Genomic DNA, 24,928 nt, shown 5'->3' on the forward strand with positions numbered 1-24,928 from the left:
ATGAGAACAACTAAAATCTTTTCAGTACTTGTATGCCAGGTGTAACTATTCCTTAACATACTGTAAATTGCACCATTTGCTCTAACACAAATAGATAGTGGCAATATTTCATAACCTTTTCTTTGAAGTCTCCCTTAATTTTTGTGAACAAAGCCGTGACATGTGGGTATCGCAATGCAACACACTATTTGAAAATTTACTTTAAACAGGCATATTATGTGTAAAGAATGTGCATGACAAATATTGGGGAGCATGACCTGGCCACCCCCCTACATCCTCAATACCTCTGAAGTAGCCCAGTCTTTTGTGGTTAAAGGGATGGTCCGGGCTGAAAGTATTTATAGCTTAATAAATAGAGTAGAATTCACTGAGAAAAATGCCCAAAATTTCATCAAAATCGGATAACAAATAACAAAGTTATTGAATTTTAAAGTTTAGCAATATTTGGGGAAAACAGTCGTCATGAATATTCATTAGGTGGGCTGATGATGTCACATCTCCACTTGTTCTTTTGTATTTTATTATATGAAATGAGGTTTATTCAAATTTTTTCCTCCAAGAAGTAGAAAAATTGGAATGACAACTGATTTAGTGCATTAGATATTTATTGCTGCAACTTATTTCATTATAAGGGAGACATGTTATTCACACAAGTATGAAATAATGAAAAAATTATGATTTTATGTAATAACATAAGAAAACGGAAAGTGGAGATGTGACATCATCAGCCCACCTAATGAATATTCATGACGACTGTTTTCACCAAATATTGCTAAACTTTAAACTTCAATAACTTTATTATTTGTTATCCGATTTTGATAAAATTTTCGGCATTTTGCTCAGTGAATTCTACTCTATGTATTAAGATATAAATATTTTCAGCCCGGACCATCCCTTTAAGGGCAGTTTAGTAGTTTTGATTGGAAATTGCCAGTTGTCAGTGGTTGTATCACTTTACAGTTTCGATTTTGAACTCTGTTCGGTGATACAATAATAGCTGGATTTATATAGCGCTTTTTGCCCGAGGATATAAAGTTCTTGCCATTATTACCCCGGCTTCAGCTCGAGCTACCATCACCGGCACTCAGTGCATGCAAGGAATTAATCCTGCCGGGTACTTATTCACCTCACCTGGGTCGAGTGCAGCAGTGTGGATAATTTTCTTGCTGAACGAAAACACGCCATAGCTAAGATTCGAACCCACGACCCTCTGTTTGAAAGGTCAGAACCACTAGACCATGATGTAGTAGACTATTCCATTTGAATACAGAAAAATCACAAAACAAATCACTCGATATGGCTTCTTTAGTGTTAAATCATTTTTTTATTTACATATTTGGGTGTTTCATAGTCACAGATCATTTACATACTTTCTAAAATTAATAAGATACAAAAGAGAATGATATAAATTTGTGCACGTTAAGAAGAAATATCAGGTATCAGTTATTAAAATGTACAGGAATACCCAAAGTAGGTTTTATCTCCATCAAACGTTTATCAGATGAGTCTTGCAGCTGGGATGCTATGAACTCTCTGTCTAATACCAGCTGGGCTAATATCCAGATCGTCTAGATATTTTGAAGTTCAGTTTAACTCTATATTGCCTGGGCATTTTCAAAATTACCTGTACACATCCGGGGCGGGGTCCACGGTCCTCAGATCTCGGCCACTGAGTGCAGCGAAAATAAGCATGCACTTCAGCAACAACGTAGTCTAATAAATTGTTCCTAAATGATGCAAAGTAAAAAATTATGTTACTCTATGCATGGAATTAGAACTTGGCTCTACACTTTATTGTTGTTAATTCATGTATTTCTGAGTTTTTCAACATTTTTGTGTTTATTGAATATCCGATGGAATTTGTTGGCAATACTTTCTGGATACTTAACAATATAAAATTAGGCAAGCCATTTCAATGAGATGACTTTAATCATCAAAAGTAAAATGTTATGATTGGATTTGTTTAAAAAATCAAATTTTTGGAGCAATTTTGGGTCTGACACACACATTTACAAATGTTCTGTAATTTCAGAACTGCATACATGGGCATGGTAATTTTGGTTTCAAAAGTTGCACAAAAGGCCCCAGAGAAGGCTTTCCATGATACATATTTTATAATGCAAAATGGTCAGGGGGCAAGACTCTTAGCATTGTCTATGGGTTAGAAGGTAGTGGATAGGGGCGAAGTGAAAAATGGACCAGTCACCAAACTGGTAAATGGTCCAATTGGTATTCTCGCCAAGTGTTATAAAAGGTTTCAAAATGTTTGTAACAGATTGCATGAAAGTATTTTGACAGTTTTCACTATTCCAACAGTTTTTCTTGTCACAAAGAAATTGAATGTTGAATATGTTTCAAATTTCTTTGCAAATCATTCACTTGCATTAACCAGTTTGCACTAGCCTTCAGCTTTTGCAAATAGCCTTTGTAAATGTTGTCAGTGAATTTCTCTTTGATTCACCAATGCTAGCGACCACATGGCTCCTATATAAGATCAACCCAGCAGAAATTCATCTCAAATGTTTGGTAATAATTATTTGTCTGTTTCAATACAATTCTATTACCGTTTTGAATGTTGTGGAAACTCGTCGGATAAGTTGGTGAATCTGAACATGGCTACAGTCGCAGGCATATTTCCTCAGATTTTGGGATGGGACCAAGTGGGACTAATTACCTCTAATACTGTAGTACTGAAATATTCAATGACAACTAAGACCCTTGTTACACCGTAATTCCTACCCGGGACCAGTCTCGGGGCGTCCCGAGACTGATGTCCAAAAAGTTGACCTAAATTTTTGACCCCATATTACACCATAATCGTAACGAGTCTTGGGGCGCCCCGAGGCAGCTTTCTATGCGTTTACACCGAATTACCAAAGCTGTCCGAGATAGGTTTGGCATGGCGCCAAGCCCGCGCTGTGTTTGTTGTTTGGATAATCGTTCCACGTGTAGTGCATCAAGCGAACCTGTCTCAGACCAGTCTCGGGCAGGTTTGCGTTTACACCGAATCCAAAGCAGTCTTGGGGCACACCGAGACCGGTCTCGGAACACATCGCGAGTTGGTCCAAGATAGGTTTGCTCAGAAGGGGTCTCGGGTAGGTTTGTGCGTTTACACCGAATTAGAAACCTGCCTGAGGCTGGTCGGGGCGCCCAGAGACTACTTAGGAAATCTGGTATAACAGAGGTCTTAAAACAATGAGTATAGTTACAAAATGAAGCCCATAATTACCCTCTTTTATATTACATACATGTACCACATTGAGCGACTGGATGAAATTCAGATCATCTTTTTTAAAGAAATGCAAGTATTACTTAGTGTATATCTGAATTCATAATAAACATAGAGTAAATAGTTGTGGAGTAAAATAAATATTGATTTAGGATCCTTTCATGTCTGCTACCTATTAGATCTAGCAACAATTAGTCTGTGGCTCAAAAAGTGGGTAGGAGACAAATGACAATTGAGCCAATTGGTGAATAGAAAAAATATGTAGAACAATAGGCTTAACTAAAACCAGTTGATATTCTATCAATTTGGTGCAATCTTAGCCACTGTGGTGTTAAAAGAAATGTGAGTTAGACCAAATATTTGACTAAGTAACAATATAGCATAAGTATTATCTCCCACCAATGACAAGATATGGTAATTCAGATCTTTGTCCATGTAATCGACCGAATGATATTCATTTTCATGTAGTGTAATTCCAATACGCGTCATTGAGAATCTGACCAGTTCTGCCATCTTTGCTAAATCTAGAATTTCCTGGGATATTATAAGACGGTCTCATGACGGAGGTAGTCTGTGTATGACAAGGTAGATCAATGTCAATTAGTCGCTGGCTATAAATGTTTCATCAATTAAAAAAGTTTACATGCAATATCGCCTTCACCACATAGATTCCAGTTATGAGTTTCAGCAATGGCTGTCCTTCTTTAATACTGGTCACATGATCATGTTAGTCACATGACAAACGCATGTTAATGTCATCAGTTGTGCTGCCATCCAGCATTCACAATGATCCTCTTACTCAAAACGTCTTTCACTGCTGACATCGAATAGCATCTTCGTTTTCATAAGTGAGCATTCGTACTGAGAGAAATATCCTCAAAATGGTTGCAATGATCATGAGTGAAGTGATGTGACAACAGCTGAGCGAACAAGTTTTAGTCCCACGATATGAGGTCCTGGACTACAGCTTCTTTCAATGGGCTATCTTTCTCTGGTGTGAAGAGGGATGGCGCCTGACCCAATCCAAGCCCCAACGAACTCTGTTTACAATGAAAGTCAAGAATAATTGAATTAGGATTTCATTTAATAGCAACTTCCAGAAAGAGAAACCCACAAACTCAGGGCAAAATATCACTTGAGTTTCAGTCTTGCCCAGTGGCAAATCTCATATTGGATAAGCTTCTGAGTATCCAGCAACAATATTCTACTTTTACTGTTTCTCATTTCGAAGAAACATTTAGTATTCAGGGTGACAAATTTTTATTTTTTCAGCTTTGAAATATTATATTCCTTGATGTAAATCAAGTAATAAAACCCTTAACACCAATTAATTTAGAGCTTGTTTGAAGATTATGACACAGAATACTTTATTTCAAAGAAAAGAGGTAAACTCCCAGTGCACTTCAAAAGAAAATATTAGATCCCTGTATGTGGAATATAATGCCTGAAACGGCCAGAAATGGTATAAGGTGCCAGAGCCTGCAATGAATCAGGTAGAAGCCTGAAGACTCGCATCTTTGGTCTTACCTTTCTTGTCCTTCTCCTGAGTGGACTGCACAGGTTGGTTACGGGAGCATCCATCATATTGGCCCTCTTCTGAAGAGCTGGACTACAATGATTGGATCCCGGACTGGACATGATGGTCATCTTCCTTAGGGCTGGACTACACATCGTGGATGCAGGACTGGCCATTGCACTGGACCTCTTCAACAAGGCTGGACTGCGTGTGATGTGTGCTGGGCTGGCCATTGCACCGGTCTTCTTTAACAAGGCTGGACTGCGTGTGGCTAGTGCTGGACTAGCCATGATGTTGGTCATGGTCTGAAGAGCTTGACGGCTTAATCCATCTGGAATGGTCATAAATTGATAAAAGAAATGGTTGTATCGATATACAAAGCTAGTTTATAAGGACCAGCTTACTACACCTTTGATGGTGAAGAGTAGTTACATATCCCATAGTTTCTTTAATTTTTAGTCTTGCCTAGCCTGGGGGGCATTATGCCCCCCAACCTTTGATCTTGGCCGCTTAACTTCACTAACATATTACAAGCAGTAAATGTAAGTCTGCTGGTATCAACTACTTATGGGTAGTGTTTTACAATGAGTTATGGTAAGTGTGACTCAGAGTCATGCTTAAATGCCAATGAACAGAAGTTATTTAACACATAATCTGATTTATTGATAAAGGGTAGTGCGCGTCCTGTGCCTATGATCTGACCAGAGATGCCAACTTTTGGAAATCAGAATTAGGGAGGATTTGCAACCGACACCAAATTATGTGCGCGTAGCGCACATCTCGAGCGCGGAGCGCTCGACCCTTGCGACCGGGGTGCAGGGCCCACCTTAGGGCCGTGGAAGCTCTGGGTTTCTAGATGCTCTCTGGTGCAATCTAACCCTTATTTTGGGGCTTTTCACATGTTTAAAAAAAAACATTGGTCCCACTTGTTTTACATGTAAAGAAATGAGGGGACAGTAGTTTTTAGAAGAAAAGTACCTGTTCAACAATAATAATGAGGAATTATCCTCTTTATTATTATTAAAGCGCGGGTAACGTCTTCCTCCTCGCTGGTCCCTTGCTTGGTGAAATAAGTCAACAGGGTACTAGTGGAGCTCGAAGATCTCGTCTTCGCAATGTCCGTATGCCGTTTGCTCCCTACGTGCTTCCGAATATCATCACGACCTCCGTGCTCAACTGAAACGTCCACGCTGCAAATTGTGCAAAATGCATGGTAAATTCCTCTTTCCGACTTCCGAATACATGGGTACTGGAGACTGTATTCAGTCTTATACTTCTGAGACAATTTCTTGGTCTTCTTTTGTTGATTTTCCGCCATTTCGTGTCAATATCAACCCATCAATACTCCGAAATCACACACCGATATTCCACCGCACGACTCGACAAATCCAGCGGCAGCGAGCGCACACGCCTCGCGAAGCTAGCCGGGCCTACCGGCCTGGTGCACAGTGGATTCCCGTTGGGCACATCACATGCACCAGCTTTTCGCTGCTCCTTATTTGTCTGCCTTTCACACAGAATTTAGTAGCAGCGAACGTAATGGAGTTACTACATGCTAAAGTTAGCAGACGATACATGTACTTCCAATCCAATTTGATCAATGCAAAAAAAATCGTAATTTCGGGAGGATAAGGATGGTAATCGTAAGGGCGGGAGTTGGGATGAATTTTCGGGAGCCTCCCGATGAAATCGGGAGGGTTGGCATCTCTGATCTGACCAACGCAGTGATCTATTACATACCGCATGCTACTGAAATTTAAGTGCGACTCGAAGTGACACTTCAAAGCTTTGTTGAACACCCCCAGATATCACATGAAATAGAAGTAACGAAGTAAGATAAAGGGTGGCCATCAACTACATACCTTCACGCAGCTCCTTGGTCTTGACGGGCGTGGCTTTTCTGGCCGGACTCTCAACTTTGAAGAATCCCCCTTGGAAGACAATCTTCTCTGACTCTGCCTTTCGTGTCGCTTTGGCCTGCATGGCTGCTTTGGCGGCTAGTAGTCTCTCCCTGGCAGCGATACGCTTGGCGGCAGCATCACCTCCTGCTGGCTTCTTGCTGACTGGCTTCTTCTTCTGTAAACATGGTGATGAAGGAAAATGGATGGGGTATACTCCTTCAGAAATAATTGGCCATTTATGATTTCATTTGAGGGATACAGTTTTAAAGATACCATGCCAAGGGGTACCAGCTACATGAAGATGTACTTCCATTGGTTGATCTAATCATTCAAAACATTTAATAATTTGTTGATAATAGAGGAATAGTTGTGTCAGAGATAATATATTGGTAGTACAGTTTACAAAGATAACATAACTTTTACAATTCTAAGATAATTAGTGAGCTTATTATCTTACCGAGATAAGACAAAATATATTAGGAAAAAATTGCAATTTTCAGAATACCACGGGGGAAGAACATGCATATTCCATGTGCTGTGTTTTTTTAGAAGCCAAAAGTGATATCTCTTACCTTAATCACCTTTGGTTTGGCCACCTTTTTCTCCTCTCTCTTCCAATTATTTTCTTTTAATTTCTCAAGTTCTTTGAATAATGCATCCACATCCTCCACCTAAAGAAAAGAAAATCATCATTTAAACAATCATTTGTCTTTGATCCAACTGAACTCAGTCTAAACGTCCATTTCTAACATTTTTATTATATCTGTCCCAGGTTCTGACCCCATGCATTTCATATTTGTCTTTTTAAACACATCTTTGAAATTGTCCACTTTTAGTGTGTCCTGGTGAGTTGTTGATTCAACTCCCATCCGTTTTAGGCTTAAACAGCCATAATTTCTTATCCACTGTGTGGAATGACTAATTGGAACTGTTTTACTTTTGATTTAAATCTATCCAGGGAAGGGCTATTTACAATTGAAAAAGGGAGGTTAGTCAAGTCCCTATGATGTTCAAGAAGAAAGAATCATGAAAACCCCTAGCCTAGTGGCGAATCTGATGGAATTTTTGGTTGTTCCCCCTTGTAGATATTTTATTTGACTCCTTTCATTCATCCCATTCCAATAAAAGGATTGGATTCCCCTTTGGGAATGTTACTGACCTGGAAGTAAATCATTTCCCAGAATCCTTCTAGGTCAGAGCAATGGGTGACCTTCTCACCAAGTCCAAATTCACAGTTCTTGACAAGTCCTAGGAACTGTTTGAAGCGCTGGTCAATCAGCAGTTTTGCCTTGCCGATGGCACTGCGGACCTCACCACACACTGAACAGAGATACAAGAGACAAAATGAAGAAATGTCAATATAACTAGAGGTTATTTCAAAATAGCATAGGCATTTGCATCCTACTACATCCCTTCAGAAAATGGAACAATTAACTCCAGACAAGAGGCTATGTATTCATACAATCACCAGCAGAGTGTCTTCATCAACATTTGTTGTCTTTACAAGTTGTCAGGGCCCGTCTTACAAAGAGTTATGATTGATCCGATCAATCGCAACTACGGAAAGCCAGCAACGTCAACATCTAAAATGCATGTTTGTCCAAAATATTTTCTAGAAATTACATATATTCAGACATTCACTGTTTTCTTGACCATTCAGTTTGCTTCTCTCTGTTTTCAAAGGACATTGGGCAAATTTCCTTAAAAAAGAAAAAATTATGATATTGATGGATTTCCATATACTTGAGCTTGATCGGATCAATCGTAACTCTTTGTAAAATGGGGCCCTGATCTGACAAATTTCATTGATTTTGATTGGCTGAAAGTCACAGGTGCCTCACTGTTAATAACTGACAGATCCTTTTGTGAAACCCTCTCCAGAGGACAGTATCATATCTCCTCTGTTTTCAGTTTTCCTGCCTATTGTTTTATTTTTCTTGCAATGTCAACCCCCCTCTGGATGTGCTGCCCTGGGCCCCGTCTTACAAAGAATTACGATTGATCCGATCAAAATTCAAGTATATGGAAATCCATCAATGTCATAATTTTTCTTTAGGAAATTTGCTAATGTCCTTTGAAAACAGAGAGAAGCAAACGGAATGGTCAAGAAAACTGTGAATGTATGAATATACATAATTTATATAGGTATGTTACAAAAAAAATTAAAATCATGGAAACATCATGAAACTGATCTCATTGAATAGAGCTTGCAAAAACCTTTAATTTGATACCTTACTCATCCCTATATGTTTTAGATTAAGGAAGTTATGCTAATTTATAGGCAAAAATTTGCATATTGACACTGCATTCATTTCCTATGTAGACAACCAAAAACTGTGATCGAGAACACGCTATTGAAGAATGAAAATGGTCATAACTTTCTTCAGGATAAAGAAATCCATCTGAAATTTTTACCATTAGTAGAGTGAAATATCTGCTACCAAATACATTTGTCTGTCTTGATAGATTATTTTGGGAAAGACTGTTGATACATAATTAATGACATAAGATCGTTCGATCGCCACTCACAGCATAGTGCAAGTTCATGTATTAGTACGTAGCATTCGGGTACAGCGTAGACGTAGTGACCGTACAAGAGTTACTGCCGATCCATGACATGCACCAATGTCGCTTCAAAAAATGATAGTTGGAATCGTCAAATTTCGATAAGATTTCACATGAGCACTAATTAAAAGATAAATAATCATCCTATATACCTTTTATCTCGGTCCAATACCCCGGTCATGGAATTTGAACGGGCTGAACTTTCACTTCACTTTGTCTTCGTCGACTTATCGCAAGCATAAATTGTCTCAATATAAATCAGATACCAAATTGAAGAGGAAGTTTTCAACATTCTAAAAACTAGTATCCGATGTATTAAGGCCACCGCACACCTTACGACCCGACTGGTCGGCGACTGGCTTGCGACTGAGTGAGGGGAAATGAATCGCAAGGTAGTCATAAGCCTCGACACCGCACACCTTGCGATCCGATCTGCGACTCACGCATGCGCTTTTTGCTTTTTGGCATAGCAACTGAGAAAGTGCGCTTACTACTGCGTATGCGCGTTGTTTATCATATACCCGTCGTGCAACTCTACTGTCTGATTGGCTGGAAGTTGGATTGAGCTTGCGATCCAGTCATAAGGATTCGACATGTCAAATCCTTCCGATTTTCCTTGCGACTTGTGTCTGACCGGTCTGCGACGCGCAAGCTGACAAGAGCCGTGACGTCACATCTCCCCTCACTCAGTCGCAAGCCAGTCGCCGACCAGTCGGGTCGTAAGGTGTGCGGTGGCCTTTAGAAGTACATTTAACCACTGAGAAAGCTCCATTTTCAGGGGATTCCCCGTCCATCTCGCACCCATATGCACGCACAGACAGTGACAGAAATTTCGCTGCCGCGATGCGGGGATTGCGACATACCTAATTTATAGAAAATATTTTGGACAAACATGCATTTTAGATGTTGACGTTGTGGCTTTCCATAGTTGCGATTGATCGGATCAATCGTAACTCTTTGTAAGACGGGCCCCTGGAGTCCACCTAACTGACAAAGCAACCTATAGTTTGATTTGAAGATTTACCTTCTTCTGATAAGTCACTATCAGACAAGATGTTCTCCCAGACGCTGCACCGGTCAAGAAGTCTTGTGGTCTCGAATGATACCAAACTCTTGAAGTAGGGTACATCTTTCTCAGAGGGTGAGGTAGCTGTATTCTCAGGTTTACTGGCAATTGTACGTAAAGATGAAATTAAGTTTACAATAGACCTATCCACAATTGCATTCTCTGCCTGAGCAGTACGAGATCATTCAAGATAAAACATCAAGGTGGTTTTCATATTCATTGACATATTAAAGCATTTGTGATTTGATGAATCCATATGTAGATGTAACTCTTTCTTAGTCAATTCTCTTGAGACAGGAAATTTTACTTCGGATAGGTAACACGTCTTATATAATCTAGACCAAAAACTTGCTTTGAATTAGGTAACTATTCAACTTAAAGAAGGTGGACTTATTTAGAGTTGATTGTATTCCTTTTAAAATATTCTTTTAATCACATTCACTGAAGAGTAGCATAATCATTGGTATCTGACAGTAGCTAAAACGACAGTCAATCTGCCAAAAGTGGACAATACAACAAACGATTTGGAAAGTTGATCACTGACATACTATTTTAGTTCTGATGACCGACATGCTATTCTAGTCTGGTCTATGCCATCTCTTTCTTTCTTAGAATATGAATATCAAAGGATGCTTTGTAGGAAAACCTTACCCAACACCTTCATTTGAAAGTGTTAGTTCTCATCCTAAGGACAAATGGGAAAGGTCATTTGAGAAAACTTGATCATGAGCTAACTGCAAACTGGCTTTAGGTTGCGTGTTTAATTTCCTGTATTTTGAAATAGCTTGACTCGGTTTTCATATCTGGGATTCAGCACAGATATCACTGGAGTTTAGCTTACAGTATAAAATGTTGGTTAACAGACTGTTTGGCAGCTAAAATTTCAAAAGGGCTATTAACAAAAGGACACTGTTCTTCCAATATCAAATAAATTTTCACCTCTCTTCTGGTGCTATTGACATAGGCTCTACAGACATGATCTCCTCTCGGTCAACAGTTTCAACTTTTACTGAGTCTCCCGTTTCCATGGCAATCTCTTCCTGAGGCAGTGGTATCCTGAATGCACAAACAAAAAATTGATGAAGATGCAATTAAAAAAATATGGTGTCATATACAAAAGGAATACATTGCAGAACGGTAAAAATAAAAAGGGAGAAAAAATACATTTAAGATAAGAAGTCATTAAATGTTGTGGCGTGAGTTTTTCACATTGACAAGCGTTACAATACAATTAGAGTTGATGGAGTCATTCACTCACTATTTCTTTTGTATCTTATAATATCTGGGGATAACTCATGACAATAAAGAAGCTCTCCATTGAATAATATAAAGTTGCAGTAATGAGAATTTCAAATATTTCGGGTGAAGTCAAGCCATGTTTTACAATTGAGGCACAAACAGTGATGTTTTGATTTTTCTCTAAAAAGGGCTCTTGTAAATAATAGATATTTTATGAATAATATATAAAGATTATATCCTGAAATTGTCCTACCTCTTGTTTTCCTCAATCGCTTGCGTTTCTGTCGCTGGTCTCTTGCTTTCTTCAAGGTTTACAGGGTCACATGACTTTATTTCCATGGCAACATCTTCCTCCTCTGTGATGTTAGGTTGAGGAGGAATAAGCTCTCGTCCTGGCGTCTGTTCTAGTTTTCTCAGCGGCCTCAGTGAGTAAGGTGTTGAGCATCTGCGCTGAGATGGGGTGAGCTTCGTGTTCGACTTCACAGAAGGAAAGAGGAAAATGGACGCACTGGCAGGGCTGATCGGCGTGAAGGGGAGTTCTGGTACATCCATACGGAAAGTGAATCCACCTGGTTTACCAAATGTGTCAGTGAGCAGGGATGGCCCGCTCTTGGTCACTGTAAAGGTGGCTTCATCTGAAAGATAAATGGATTGATTTGATGACGAGGTAAAGATTACACTCGGTAATGGCAGATAATTATTGTACATCAGTAGAAGAGTTCCCCATCCTGCATACTTGCAAATAAGCCAAATATTAGATAAAGTAAAACAAGGAAGGGGATAAAAAGGATCAACTGTGTGACATATGAAGAGAGGGCCAAATGCCATCATCTTTAAAAGGCCAAGTCAACCCCAATAAGGACAACTAGTGGAAAATCCGAAAAGTATAAAGCTGAATTACCCCCCCCCCCCTACAGAAATCAAGGTAGGATAGTAAAATTGTCAAATATGCCTCACTAATTTCGATAAAACTTAAAAGCAATTTTAAAAATTGCAATCCTGAATCTCCATTTCTTATCGAATTTGTTTGCGCCAATGGTATTTGGTGTTGGCTTCCCTCAAGGAACTCACCTATCTGTGCGGGTTCTACATCAACCTCTGCAGCAGTGTCCTCAACAATTGTATTCTCCTTCTCCTCCTCCTCCTTCAGTGGAGCCACTTTCTCGACCACTGGAGCTGCTCTCTTGGCCGCTGGAGTTGCTTTCTTTGCTGCTGGAGCAGTTTTCTTGCCAACTGGAGCAGTCTTCTCCTGCACCTTAGTCCCTCTGGTGGAGCGACCGTTCTGGGGAGGGGCTGGTTTAGACGCCAAACGAGTGGAGTGCCTGGTGGATGGGGCACGCTCAGAAGTGACTGATCTTGTGCCTGGCATCTTGGATGGGGCTGGGGCTTTGGTCGTTGGAGGGGGAGGCCCTCTCCTACTTCTGGTAGATGGAGCAGGATCCTGAATAACATTTGAAGGAAGATTGAGCAGGGGTCGGCAAAGTGGTTAAAGAATTATTTCAAGTTGGGTCAGATCCTCCCAATAGTACATGTCACTAGTCCAATTTAGTACTCAATTATATGAGTGTGTCTGATGTGGAGGATATTTAAATTTAAAGAGTCTTTTAGATCAATCTTTAAAGTATAGTGGTAGGTGGTGATCTCAAGAAACCATTACTCAGAAAAAAAATGCATAAATTATTTTTTGTCTTACAAAAACCAGACCTGTGCTTTAACTTTTGCATTTATTTGTACAAATGGTGATCTTTCCATGAACATATGAAGTTGTCATCATTGATTCAGTGAAATGGTAAGTCTCAAAGAAATTATACATTGCCAATATCCGTTCCTGTTGGTTAAAACAGAAACCTCATCAAAATGAAAAAAAAAGTCAGAAAATATCATAATTGGTACTAAGTTAGAACTGCTAGGTATTAATTACTTATCATAAAAAAGTATTCATTACTTACAGGTTTCTTGACAGGTGCACTCCTTGTTGATGACCTTGTAGTCCTTTGAGGAACCGGTGAAGGTTTGCTGATAGGTTTCTACAGTGGAAGACAATTAGATCTCAAGTTTAATAAGTCCTAGACATATTTGCATAAGTCTGTGACGTCACACTATTCAAGTGGGGGGGGGGGGTGAGACAATAGATCATCCCTCCTCCCCCGGAACAGTAGGTTCACCAATTGGATTTACGCCAGTGGTAATAGATAATGTGGAGTTTTACGATCATGTACAATTTTTTTTTAATTCTTAAAAGTTCACCCTGACGAGTTGGTTCAAATAAAAGCAGAAAAATTTAAGAGAAGGTTTGGTGAAAATATGTCAAAGATTAACAGAGTTATGAGTTTTTATTTTTCTTACACGTTTTTTTTTGTGAGGTCGCAGACGGGCAGCTCCTTCCAAGAAGGTCATTAAAAAAAGTGATTTTATTCAAGAAGTGGATATCATATGACACATTTCATAACCCATTTTATAATATATTTTCATTCATGTTCCATTAAAAAATGGAATTTATAGAATTTATATATTCCATGAAATGTGGGGGAGCTGCTTGCAGATGACCTGACATCATGACCATACAGATGAATTACCCTATATCAAATATCTATTGGGACCACAAATACCTAATTAAATTAGATGAGAGATACAATTTCTATGCAAAATCACAAAATCTATCATGTGAAACACATTTTTTCCTCAACATTATACTCTTTTAAAGCAGACACTTTCATACAACCTAGTAATGAATTCAAACAGTGATATGCACTTGGGGGATTCACCAAAAATTAAAAATGGGCTTTACTACTTACTGTTGCTGGCTTTGACTTTGATTTGGTAGATGACGGGTACAGAGTGGAAGCATCTTGGTGGGCGACATTCTTGGACACCCGAAATACCTTTCAAAAATTATTAATCAGATTCATTCATTCGCATTCTAGTAATTAAATTGCCAAATACTGAGAAATGAGAACAAAATAGATCCACAATTTTATTACATTTTTTTAACATCATAATTATGGACAACTCTACTTGATTATGTGTGTACAATTTATCAATTTGACAAAAGGGTCGTAACTCCCCAGCCCCAAACATTCACATCCACTCTAAAAAATAATAGCAACATAAGTGCCAACTTTTCAAAATGAAAAGTATTACTGAAACAAAGAAAAAAAAAATCTTATTCTGGGGCAATTACACACATACCTTAAAAGAATCTGATTTTTGCTCAATTCTGCTACTTTGAATAATAAAATAAATCATTCAGGTGTGTGATAATGACAGTCAAACCGTAGTTCTCTGTGAATTTTATTCATACCTGAGATTTGGCTTTACTAGCCATCTGCTTTTTCTTCATCTCTTTTTCCTCTTTCCATTTCATCAGTTTTTCTCTCCTAGTCATCCCAGCGGGAGGTACGGCTGTCTTTCCAACAGGAGCTGGAGCGTGTTTTGAATGGTCTGAAGATGATTTATTGTGCACTCCATTACCTATAGGTAAAATATTTCATATTTCATATCATGAAAAACAAAAGAAATAGTGAGTGGATGTTATCAATCCCCTCATTTGCATACCAACCACTATGTACTGTTTTGTGAAATTAAGCAAAATCTTAAAATGTCATAACTTCCTTATTTTGTATCCAATTTTGATAAAACTTTCATCAAAATTGTTATGCTTGTTGGATTTTTCTCTTTTTATTCAAATCAACTTTTTGTTGGTGTGAAGTCATCCATTAATAACAAATATCAGAATAAATAGTTTTAGGAAATAAACATTGAACCAATTTTTCCCCAAAATATATTTCAACATGAAGTAAAAACAAATCGAAACAAATTTCAAAAGAACTATTTCCCTCATAAAAAAAACACAGATGGAAAGTGTTTGTTTGAGTAACACTGACCCCCCCAAAAAAAAAAAATGAGATACATGTATTTCTCAACTTAACATTCATTCATGAATATAATCTTGAAAAAAAAATCAATCCTTATGGCCTGTACATGAGCATGTAAACCTTCAACAACTCTACACTACAGGATATAAGGAATCCAAAACAATCTTTGATTACTTTTTTTGGCTTTTGGAGGAGCAGCGACCGGTGGTGGCATGGCCGTCTTTACTCCATCAACCTCCTTGACTGGAGAGAAGGCCAAATCTTCCATGCTTCCCATTACTCTATTATCCATGAAGCTCATCCCTCTGATATTCCTCTGGTCAATCGAGCGTCTGTGGAGCCGGGCAAACTTGGCATCCACAGTGGAGCCCCTCTTCTTGAAGTAATCTGCTCTGTCCATTGTTCAAATTAGATCTACATGTAAAAGAGATTCATTAAAATATTACTTTTAAAATAAAAAGAAGTAATAACTGAGAAAACTATAGCGAAGATGAAGTCTGCCGTAGGACATGTTTCCAAAATCCATGAACAACGGACAAACCATGAAACATCCACCTTTTTCAGACCCCTTATTATGTGATGTTAAGAAATAGCGATAAAAAGCATTTTGGATGAAAAATGTGGTCATTTAGGTGAGAATATTGCACACACTTTTCTAGATTTCGTCATCATCAGATGACTTTGTATGGTATTTAAAAAAAAGGTGTAGACACTGTAAACTGAAAAATCTGCCGTTTGCAGGAGTTTTTATAAATTTTCAGATTTTTTTTAGTTAAAAAAATGTCATAAAATGATAAATATGATGATCGGACTTCTTGCTTATCAGCAGACATCCTCTTAACCTTTTCATTATCTTTGCCATAATTTTCGACTTTTGCGGTCAAAATTTATTTTCAAATCTGTTTATTTGCTTGAATTGTTCTGTTGTTGTTTCTTTTTAATATGTTCTCTTTTAGGTTTGAATATTCCTTCTTTAAGCAAAAACAAAAAATTTTCAACCGAAGGTATGGGAGAGCATTTTTTTTTTTTAATCCTTTCATTGTGTGCTACAAAGTTTATGGTGCCTTTGAACAGTGGCATACAGATGGGCGGTGGCTCGGGGTGCCCCCCCCCCCCCCAATAAAAAAAAAGTGGAAAGGAAAGATAGAAAGTGAAATATGATTTATTTTCTGAATATTATGTCAAAATCTATCACAAAATTTGATATTTTAATTTAAAAAAGTGGAAATTTTTGCTTGCTCATTTTGCTTGCTCACAATAAACCCTTGAAAATAGGATTCATGTTTTTAAAGGTACCATAACATAATTCATTTCACATAATAAAAAGGATTTGAATTACAAGTTCTCCCAATTAATAATGAAAATCTTCTTGCTTGGGCTGACAAACAGTCTTCTTTCCTAGGCGCTTACTACTGGTGTTTCTAAGCGCACTGTGTACTGTTTATGGTTTGTACTTGGGATTAAAAGAAAAGAAGAAAAAAAAATGTGGCAGGGGAAAATGACACAGCTAATGCAACTACATGCATACTTTTTGTTTTTAATCTTTGCCACTACTTTCTTAAACATGTTAAAGGGGAATCCAACCCAAATAAAAACTTGTTTTTTTAAGAAAAAGACAAATCAGACAAGTTGATATTTTTATCCTTCCCAATACAACATTTTATGGCCAAGGCTGGATTCCCCTTTAATCTTTCTGGCCCAATCCTCTCTGTACTTTCTATCTAGATGATAGATCTATAATCTATATAAGACTATATCTCCTTAGTTTTATTTTTAATTACCCTTTCCCCTTACTCACCTTTTCTCTGTCTCCCTATGGCTATGCCGTCTTTAATCTTTATCCTTCCCCTTTTTTGTCTTTTCTAATACTTTTCATTCATGCTGCATGTACAATGTGCCTCATTGTGGTGGTTATAATTTATATACATGATAAATTGCGTACTTTAATCTTTATAATTAGGCCTATATTTACAAAAATACTTGAAAATTGAATCAACAATTTATTCAATTTAGGCCTAGGCTAGGCCTATATGTATATCATTTCATGATTTTGAGTATTATTCTGTTATTGTAAATTGTACATATGTTTTTATTCAGCCTTTGGCTGCGAGGCATGTTTTAATAAATAAACCATTATTGAATTGAATTGAAAAAAAGGTGCGACGTGCGCACTGCGTAGATAGACATGCCCCGGCGTCAACACAAAACACTACAAAATAATGTGCAATGTGGGACTAAAGAAAGGCGTCACAGTCACACAGACGCATCGCAGAAGTATTATAATTGTAAAAAACAGCCATCTTAGTCATCTTCTACATCATCTATTTCTTTCTGAGAGGATAAATAATTCAAGCTACCTCTTACTGCAAACTCACCGGTCACCACGCTTTGATATCAAACAATTCTTTTATTTATTCGATCGTCTGTCTGGATTAAAAAGGCAAAGCTCCAAAACCGAATTTGACAATTCAAAATGTATGTGCTTCAATCTCACATCTGATTGGTTGTATCGGGATGCTTAGCTCCGCCCATAAGATCTGCCCACCGAACATAGAGGGCTTTAACACTTTTATGCAGTTTCATTAAAAAGCTCAAAAAATTTACAAAAGACTAGATTATATTTCGTTTTTTTTCTCTTTGCTGATGATACCGCTGTTACATACTTACATTATCTCACAAAAAAAAATACACACCTATATCATCAGCTAATCTTGAATTATGTAAATATCTTGGTTTCAGATCATAGCTCTCAACAATTATGAAAAAAAAATAATAAGTAGACTAGACCCAGATCCCCCTTGGGCCACTTCCATCGACGAGTGGATACCATGCGAAAATCATATGAAAATGATGACTATATCTTCTTATTTCTCTTCCTAAGCGCGATATGAAACTTGTCGATATTTCATTCTGAAAAAGGGACAATTTTATTCTTAAATTAATATCTTATTTATTAATCTAATCAGCCTAATGCATGTGAGAGCGCGAAATCTGTTAATATTATGGCCTGAAAACTGGACATTTAAAGCACTTGTATTTATGAATAAGATGCATGAGTTGATATATTTTCAACAATCAATGCGAGCGCAAATCGCGAGCCGAAATTTTAATATTCAGACCATAAAACAGAAAGTTTTACAGAGCACTTTTTAAAAATCAATTTGTAAATCTAACAAAATAATGAAATTTCGATTTTCGAGCTGAAATATGTTTTCTATGTTGACTTCAAATTTTGATATTTCAAGCTCCATATTGGTATGTAAATGACCTAACAGGTAATGCGAGCACGAAGCGCGAGCGATTTTTTTTTTATAGTGACATGAAAGATCTTAAATATTATTTTCCTAGTCTTCCCCTCATCTTATTCACTCGTCTTCCTCTTCTTGTGTTTCCCCTTCTTTTTTTCTCCTCTCTTTTCCCTTTTTTTTTTCTTTCTTCCCCCCTTTTTCTTTTTTTTTCTCGGTCAATAGGGGGGGGGGGGCCTCGGGCCCCCCCCTGGATCCGCCTATGTAAGTGGGCTGATGATGTCACATCCCCACTTTCCTTTTTCTTATCTTATTACATGAAATCATAATTGTTTCATTTGTTCATAGATGTGTTAATGATGATGTTTCTCCATTATAATGAAATAAGTTTCAGCAATAAATAACTAATGTTGTCAAGGTTTACTGACGGTTAGTCTAACATCACTTGGTCTAATCATCATATGGGCTATTTGGGCTAAACCCACTTAGTCCAACCCAGAAGGAAAAAACCAGTAAGACCAGTAAGAATTTTTACTGGTTTCCAGTAGAATTTTACTGGTTTCCAGTATATTTTTACTGGGCCAGTTGATTTTTAACTGGACCAGTAAAAATCAACTGGAGACCAGTTCAAACAATTGCATTCCAGTTAAAGCAAAGTAGTAATACCAGTTAAATTGTTTTTCATCAAACTGGTGTTACTGGTCCAATAAATGGTTTCCAGTAGATTTTTACTGGTTTCCAGTATATGTTTACTGGACCAGTTTATTTTTAACTGGACCAGTAAAAATCAACTGGAGACCAGTTCAAACAATTGCATTCCAGTTGAAGCAAAGTAGTAATACCAGTTAAATTGTTTTTCATCAAACTGGTGTTACTGGTCCAATAAATAATGACTTTATTTCAAGTCAGATCATTTGACGAATTATGGAAAATGAATCTTGCAATTCAGAGAAAGTTATTATCGTTATCATTGTTATCATCATTCTTCTTATAATTATCATAATTATTATTATTATGATTATTATGATCATTGTTGTTATCATTCTTATTACTGTTATCATTGTTATCGATATTGTAATTATTATTATTAATATTATCATAATTATCAAGTATTAACATTATCATTAAAATAATTATTTCCTTTAATTATGATAAAGATCAAAGCAAGATATATTCCTCTGATATAGTCAACTGGTCTAAAGTAATTCGAAATTGAACTGGTCAAGACCAGTAATACCAGTAATTCTGATGATGCTGATCACGTGGTTTCCCTCATTTCCTATTTTAAAAAGAAAAATCAGGATTTAGAATGGAATATCCTTGCAATGGCACTCATTTTTGTTTAAAAACTTTCCAAATAAGTGTGTGAACTAATTCACAATGGAAATATGTAATTTCATATATCACATTAAAAATAACAGCAGAAAGATTAATTTACTAACCATCTTTTCCATCACATTTCACTGACCATGGTACATAACAAACCAAATGACCAGTAGAAAATACCAGTAAAAGACCAGCTGTGAAGACCAGTATGAAGACCAGTGAGACCTGTAACAAGCACCAGAAACAAAACCAGTATAAAATTCCAGTAATTCAAGACCAGTTTAATTTTTAACTGGACCAGTAAAATTTTAACTGGACCAGTATGACCAGTTAGACCAGTAAACCGATGTTCCAATTTCCAGAGTTACCAGTTAAAATTCTACTGGTCTAACTGGTCCAGTGGAACTGGTTTTTCCTTCTGGGAATTCTCTTTTGGTCTGATGACCACTTGGTCTAATAGCCAATTAGTCCAATGACCACTTGGTCTAATAGCCAATTGGTCTAATGACCACTTGGGGCCCGTTTCATAAAGGATTTGCAACTGTTGTAACTTTGCCATTATGGCAACTACCATGGTAACCTTGATTCTGATTGGCTGATGAGCCCTGTTACCATGGTAGTTGCCATAATGGCAAAGTTACAACAGTTGTAAGTCTTTTATGAAACGGGCCCCAGGTCTAATAGCCAATTGGTCTAATGCCCAGTTCGGCTAATTCTCACTTGGTCCATTACTCAGTTGGTTTAGTGTGCAGTAGGCCTAATTTCCATTTCGGCTAATTTCCACTTGGTCTCATTCCTGCCTTTGATATCGAAACCCACTCGTATGGCGACTCATTCCGCCACACTTATAGACAATATTTTTTGTAACACCCTGCCTTCGCCGGATTCTTCTGTAGTCATATCCGACATAACCGATCATTTTCCAATTATGTCACATTTCACCCTTAGGCGCCCACTGAACAATCTACACCGGCCATCAAGGCGAAGACCAACTCATGAAAACATAGCCTTGACGCTTCTTTAGAATCTTCAGACTGGTCGCGTGTCTACAATACAAATGATGTTAATGCATCATTTGAAAACTTCCTTGACATATTTTGTAATAAATTAGATACTTACATTCCAAAAGTAAAAGACAAAGAAACGGCGTACAAAAAAACACCAAGACTTCCATGGATCTCCAAATCAATTTTACGTTCTATTAACAGAAAAAATAATTTGTACTATAAATTTAAGACAAAAGGTACTGAGCAAGCTAAAATTAAGTATTCCAGATACAAAAAATATTTTGACTAAAACAATACGACTAGCAAAGAAAAAATACTTCACGAAACAATTACATTTATATAAGAACGATATGCAAGGTACATGGAAGATTTTAAAACAAGCCATGAATTTATCAAATAACAAAACAAGCATAACTAAAATAAGGGATAATGATGAAATTGTTGAAGACTGAAATTATTGCCAATATTTTTAACAACTGTTTTTCCTCTATAGGGGTAAACTTAGCTCATGAAGTCCTTCCTTCAAACAAGCATTTTTCTGATTATCTGGGCATACCTAATCCAAATTCTATATTCTTTACGCCTGTTGTTGAACAAGAAATTATCGACATTGTGTCTAGTTTGAATAACAAAAAAAGTCCTGGCTATGATGATATCAACAATTTTATTTTGAAGGGTGTAATTTCCTCTATTGTTAATCCTTTGGTGTATATTTTTCATTACAAAATGGTCAAGTTCCCGACAACATGAAAATTGGCAGAGTAATACCTCTTTTCAAAAAAGGTGATAAGTTTAATGTCAATAATTACAGACCTATATATTTCCTTATTGTCCTCCATATCAAAAATTTTAGAAAAGGTTGTTTACAGTAGAACTATTAACTTTTTGAAAGCACACAATATTTTCTCCGATTACCAGTTTGGCTTTAGAAAAAAACATAATACTGAACATGCCTTATTAAATTTCATTGACAAAGTGGCACATGCTCTCGACAACTCTTCACACATGGTTGGTATCTTCCTGGACTTCTCCAATGCCTTCGACACAATCAATCACAATATATTATTACATAAACTCGCTCACTATATGGGGTGCGTGGGAAGGCCTTGGAGTGGTTCAGGAGCTACTTATCCAATAGACGTCAGTACGTAACATTAAACGACTTTACATCCAACATGCGAAATATAAATTGCGGAGTCCCACAGGGTAGTCTGTTAGGTCCTTTATTATTTATCATTTACATTAATGATTTTTGTAAATCATCCGATATTCTTTCGTTCATATTTTTTGCCGACGATTCTAATCTTTTCTATTCTCATAAAAATCCAAACACACTACTAAATATAGTAAATTCTGAGCTAGAAAAGGTTACTCAGTGGATAAGAGCTAACAAACTATCCCTTAATCTAAAAAAAAACCGAATACATGTTATTTAGTAACTCCATAGACACACTGCCCGCAAACATTGTGTTTGATGATACCCCTTTAGAAGTTGTTTCGTTTATAACGTTCCTTGGCATAACTGTCGATAACAAACTTTCGTGGAAATATCACATTGAAAATATTTGTAAAGCGATTTCACGCAACATCGGCATAATAAATAAACTGAAATTTCATTTTCCTCCACGAACCTTATTAATGCTTTATTCTTCTTTAATCTTACCATATTTGAACTACGGCATTCTTGTTTGGGGCAATACCCACCAAGTTATATTAAACAGACTTCTTTTATTACAAAAGAAATCTCTCCTTATAATTAACCATTCTTCATTTCTTTCACACACAGACCCATTGTTTGCTGAAAACAAGCTGCTAAAAATAAATGATCTATATCTGTTTCACTTAGGCCAATTTATGTATAAATATAATAACAATTCACTTCCTCACGTATTTGATTCAATGTTCCCTCAAAATCGTTCATTTCATCATTACCCTACGAGACAGTCTAATGAGTTCCATTTACCTCTTTTAAGAACACTGTTAGCTAAAAAAAAAACATTTATATACGATGGCCCGAGATTCTGGAACTCCCTTAGTGAAGATATCATTAAAAGCCCATCCCTCTGTTCTTTTAAAATGAAACTTAAATATAATTTTCTGAAATCATACAGGTCATCATTTCCTCAATTTTGAATAATCATATCATTAAATTCACAATTTCATGCCTCCTTAACTTTATTTTTATTTTTTTGTTATTATCCGCGCGTTGAAGTCCTGCTCTATTATCTTTCTTTATCTCTTTTCTCTTTTCCCTTTTTATTTTCATTTCCCTTGTGTGTGCTTCCATGTTTTCTTGTTCCTTGTTCTTTGTTTTTTTGTTTTGCTGTTCCCTGTTTTGTCATCTTCGTGTCTGTCTTCGTAAGCAATTCTAAAATAATTATTTAGAGGAGTCCACACAATACTGCTTTTTAGTGGATCCCTCCATTTTCTCAGAATTTTATTTTAAAATGGTTATGATATTTTGCTTATACATAATACTCTGTTTTGTTTTGCTTTTTACTTATAGATAAATATCATATACTGTACATGCCTGAATTTATTTTGTCTGTATAAGTTCACTGTAACTATTTTGACCACATTACTTTGTTCTGTTGAAAATGAAATAAAATAAATTGAATTAAGCTCTATATGCTTGAGGGGGCCGAGTATGGCGCTTTTGGCAGGAAGTAGCTTAATATAGGTCCCGAGCGAGCGAAGCGAGCGAAGCGAGCGAGATAAAAAAATCACCTTTTCATGAGAATCTAACATGAAGATAGATTTTAACGTGATATTCAGAAAAATATAATACTTTCCTTTCTTTCCTCATTTTTTTTTGTTTGGTTGTAGAACTTTTGGGGGCCATGGTCCAAACTCATCCATATAACAGTGCTTTATGGGTGGGGTCCAGGGCAGAGCCCCGAAACCTCTTGATATCAAAGCCATTTTAAACCTTACAGATGGCCACTTATTTTAATCAAATTGCGTGTATATTTATATAGCTTTAACACAACACATAAATTCAATGCAGTTGTGTATCGTAATCATCCAAATATTGTGAGGGGCACACCATAGCAAATGTGGGAAAATTTGTTATAAGTCGCCAGCGAGCCAGAAAAAAAAGGCCTGTTAAAATGAAATTCTAATTATGTGATAGATTTTTACATCATTATAGCAAATATGTCATATCTTTTTTTTCATTCATCTCATTTCGCTTCCTCCTTTGTTTTCTTTTATTTCCCCTTGGCTGTGGAACCACCCCCCGGTACGCCAGTGCTTCAACGTAAAGCTAAATGCAGGAAGGGTCCATATAGGGGCCCGTTATAGAACCCATTGAAGGTTACAGATGAAGAACCCCCACTGCACGGGGTCTTGACTCTTGGACGGAGCCTTTGGAGATTTAGCAAGTTTATGATAGACTTTCATACGACATTATGCTATATACCATCCATTTTTCTTCCCGCTCGTTATCTCAATCCTCGGCAGCCCGGTAGTGTACGTTATCTTGTCCATATTCTTTATTTTCCAATTTAGATTTTGGCTAATTCCATTCTGCCTTTATTTTCCGCTTTTGTTTGCCTTTTTGTCATCTTTAATTTATTTCCTTGTCTTATTAATCATGCTAATGTATTTGTATATCGGGGCGAATTGTTCTTTGTCACTCGTTCTTTTTCCTTCCTTTTCCCCGTTATCTTTCCGTTTTCCCTTTTTTATGTGTTTTCTTAGTTTTCTTTTCCCTTTTCCTTTCCCTTTCCCCTTTTTTCTTTCCTTTCCCTTTCCCTTTCTTCCCCCCTTTTTTTTTCTTTTTCCCGTTTTTTTTATTTTCCCGGTGAGCTCCGCCAGGGGGGGGGCAGCTTGCCCAGTGGCGTAACAGGCGGGGGGCAGGAGGGCAAGCTGCCCCCCCCTGGCGGATTTCACCGGGAAAAAATTAAAAAAACGGGAAAAAGAAAAAAGAGAGGGAGAAAGAAAGGGAAAGGGGAAAA

The 24,928-nt window shown here is 37.1% G+C and overlaps 1 protein-coding gene across 2 annotated transcripts; it reads right to left on the minus strand.

Moving 5' to 3' along the window:
• Positions 1–1,311: 1,311 nt before the first annotated feature.
• Positions 1,312–17,902, minus strand: LOC129265032 (disks large-associated protein 5-like). Of its 2 annotated transcripts, none has more exons than XM_064099122.1 (14): positions 17,767–17,902; positions 15,566–15,805; positions 14,818–14,987; positions 14,312–14,398; positions 13,466–13,543; positions 12,588–12,957; positions 11,770–12,151; positions 11,217–11,333; positions 10,236–10,378; positions 7,806–7,966; positions 7,219–7,317; positions 6,608–6,821; positions 4,757–5,076; positions 1,312–4,269 (listed from the first exon to the last, which is right to left on the minus strand). In XM_064099122.1, exons 2-14 carry the CDS (start codon positions 15,789–15,791, stop codon positions 4,165–4,167), a joined length of 2,472 nt encoding a protein of 823 aa, XP_063955192.1. In that variant the 5' UTR covers positions 15,792–15,805; positions 17,767–17,902; the 3' UTR covers positions 1,312–4,164. The 2 variants fall into 2 exon arrangements, with proteins under 2 accessions (XP_063955192.1, XP_063955196.1); XM_064099126.1 differs by having other exon boundaries at positions 17,749–17,872.
• Between the last annotated feature and the right edge of the window lie 7,026 nt (positions 17,903–24,928).

The sequence above is a fragment of the Lytechinus pictus genome, chromosome 1, assembly GCF_037042905.1.
Source record: "Lytechinus pictus isolate F3 Inbred chromosome 1, Lp3.0, whole genome shotgun sequence".
Taxonomy (NCBI): Eukaryota; Metazoa; Echinodermata; class Echinoidea; order Temnopleuroida; family Toxopneustidae; genus Lytechinus; species Lytechinus pictus.

Bases quoted from the DNA above. Each gene is read 5' to 3' on its own strand.
- LOC129265032 (XM_064099122.1), bottom strand. From the start codon at position 15,791: ATGGACAGAGCAGATTACTTCAAGAAGAGGGGCTCCACTGTGGATGCC. The intron at 12,958-13,465 runs GTAAGTAATGAA...AATGTTATTCAG, and splicing joins GTGCACCTGTCAAGAAACCT to GATCCTGCTCCATCTACCAG. The intron at 10,379-11,216 runs GTGAAAATTTAT...TACAATTGCCAG, and splicing joins TCAATAGCACCAGAAGAGAG to TAAACCTGAGAATACAGCTA.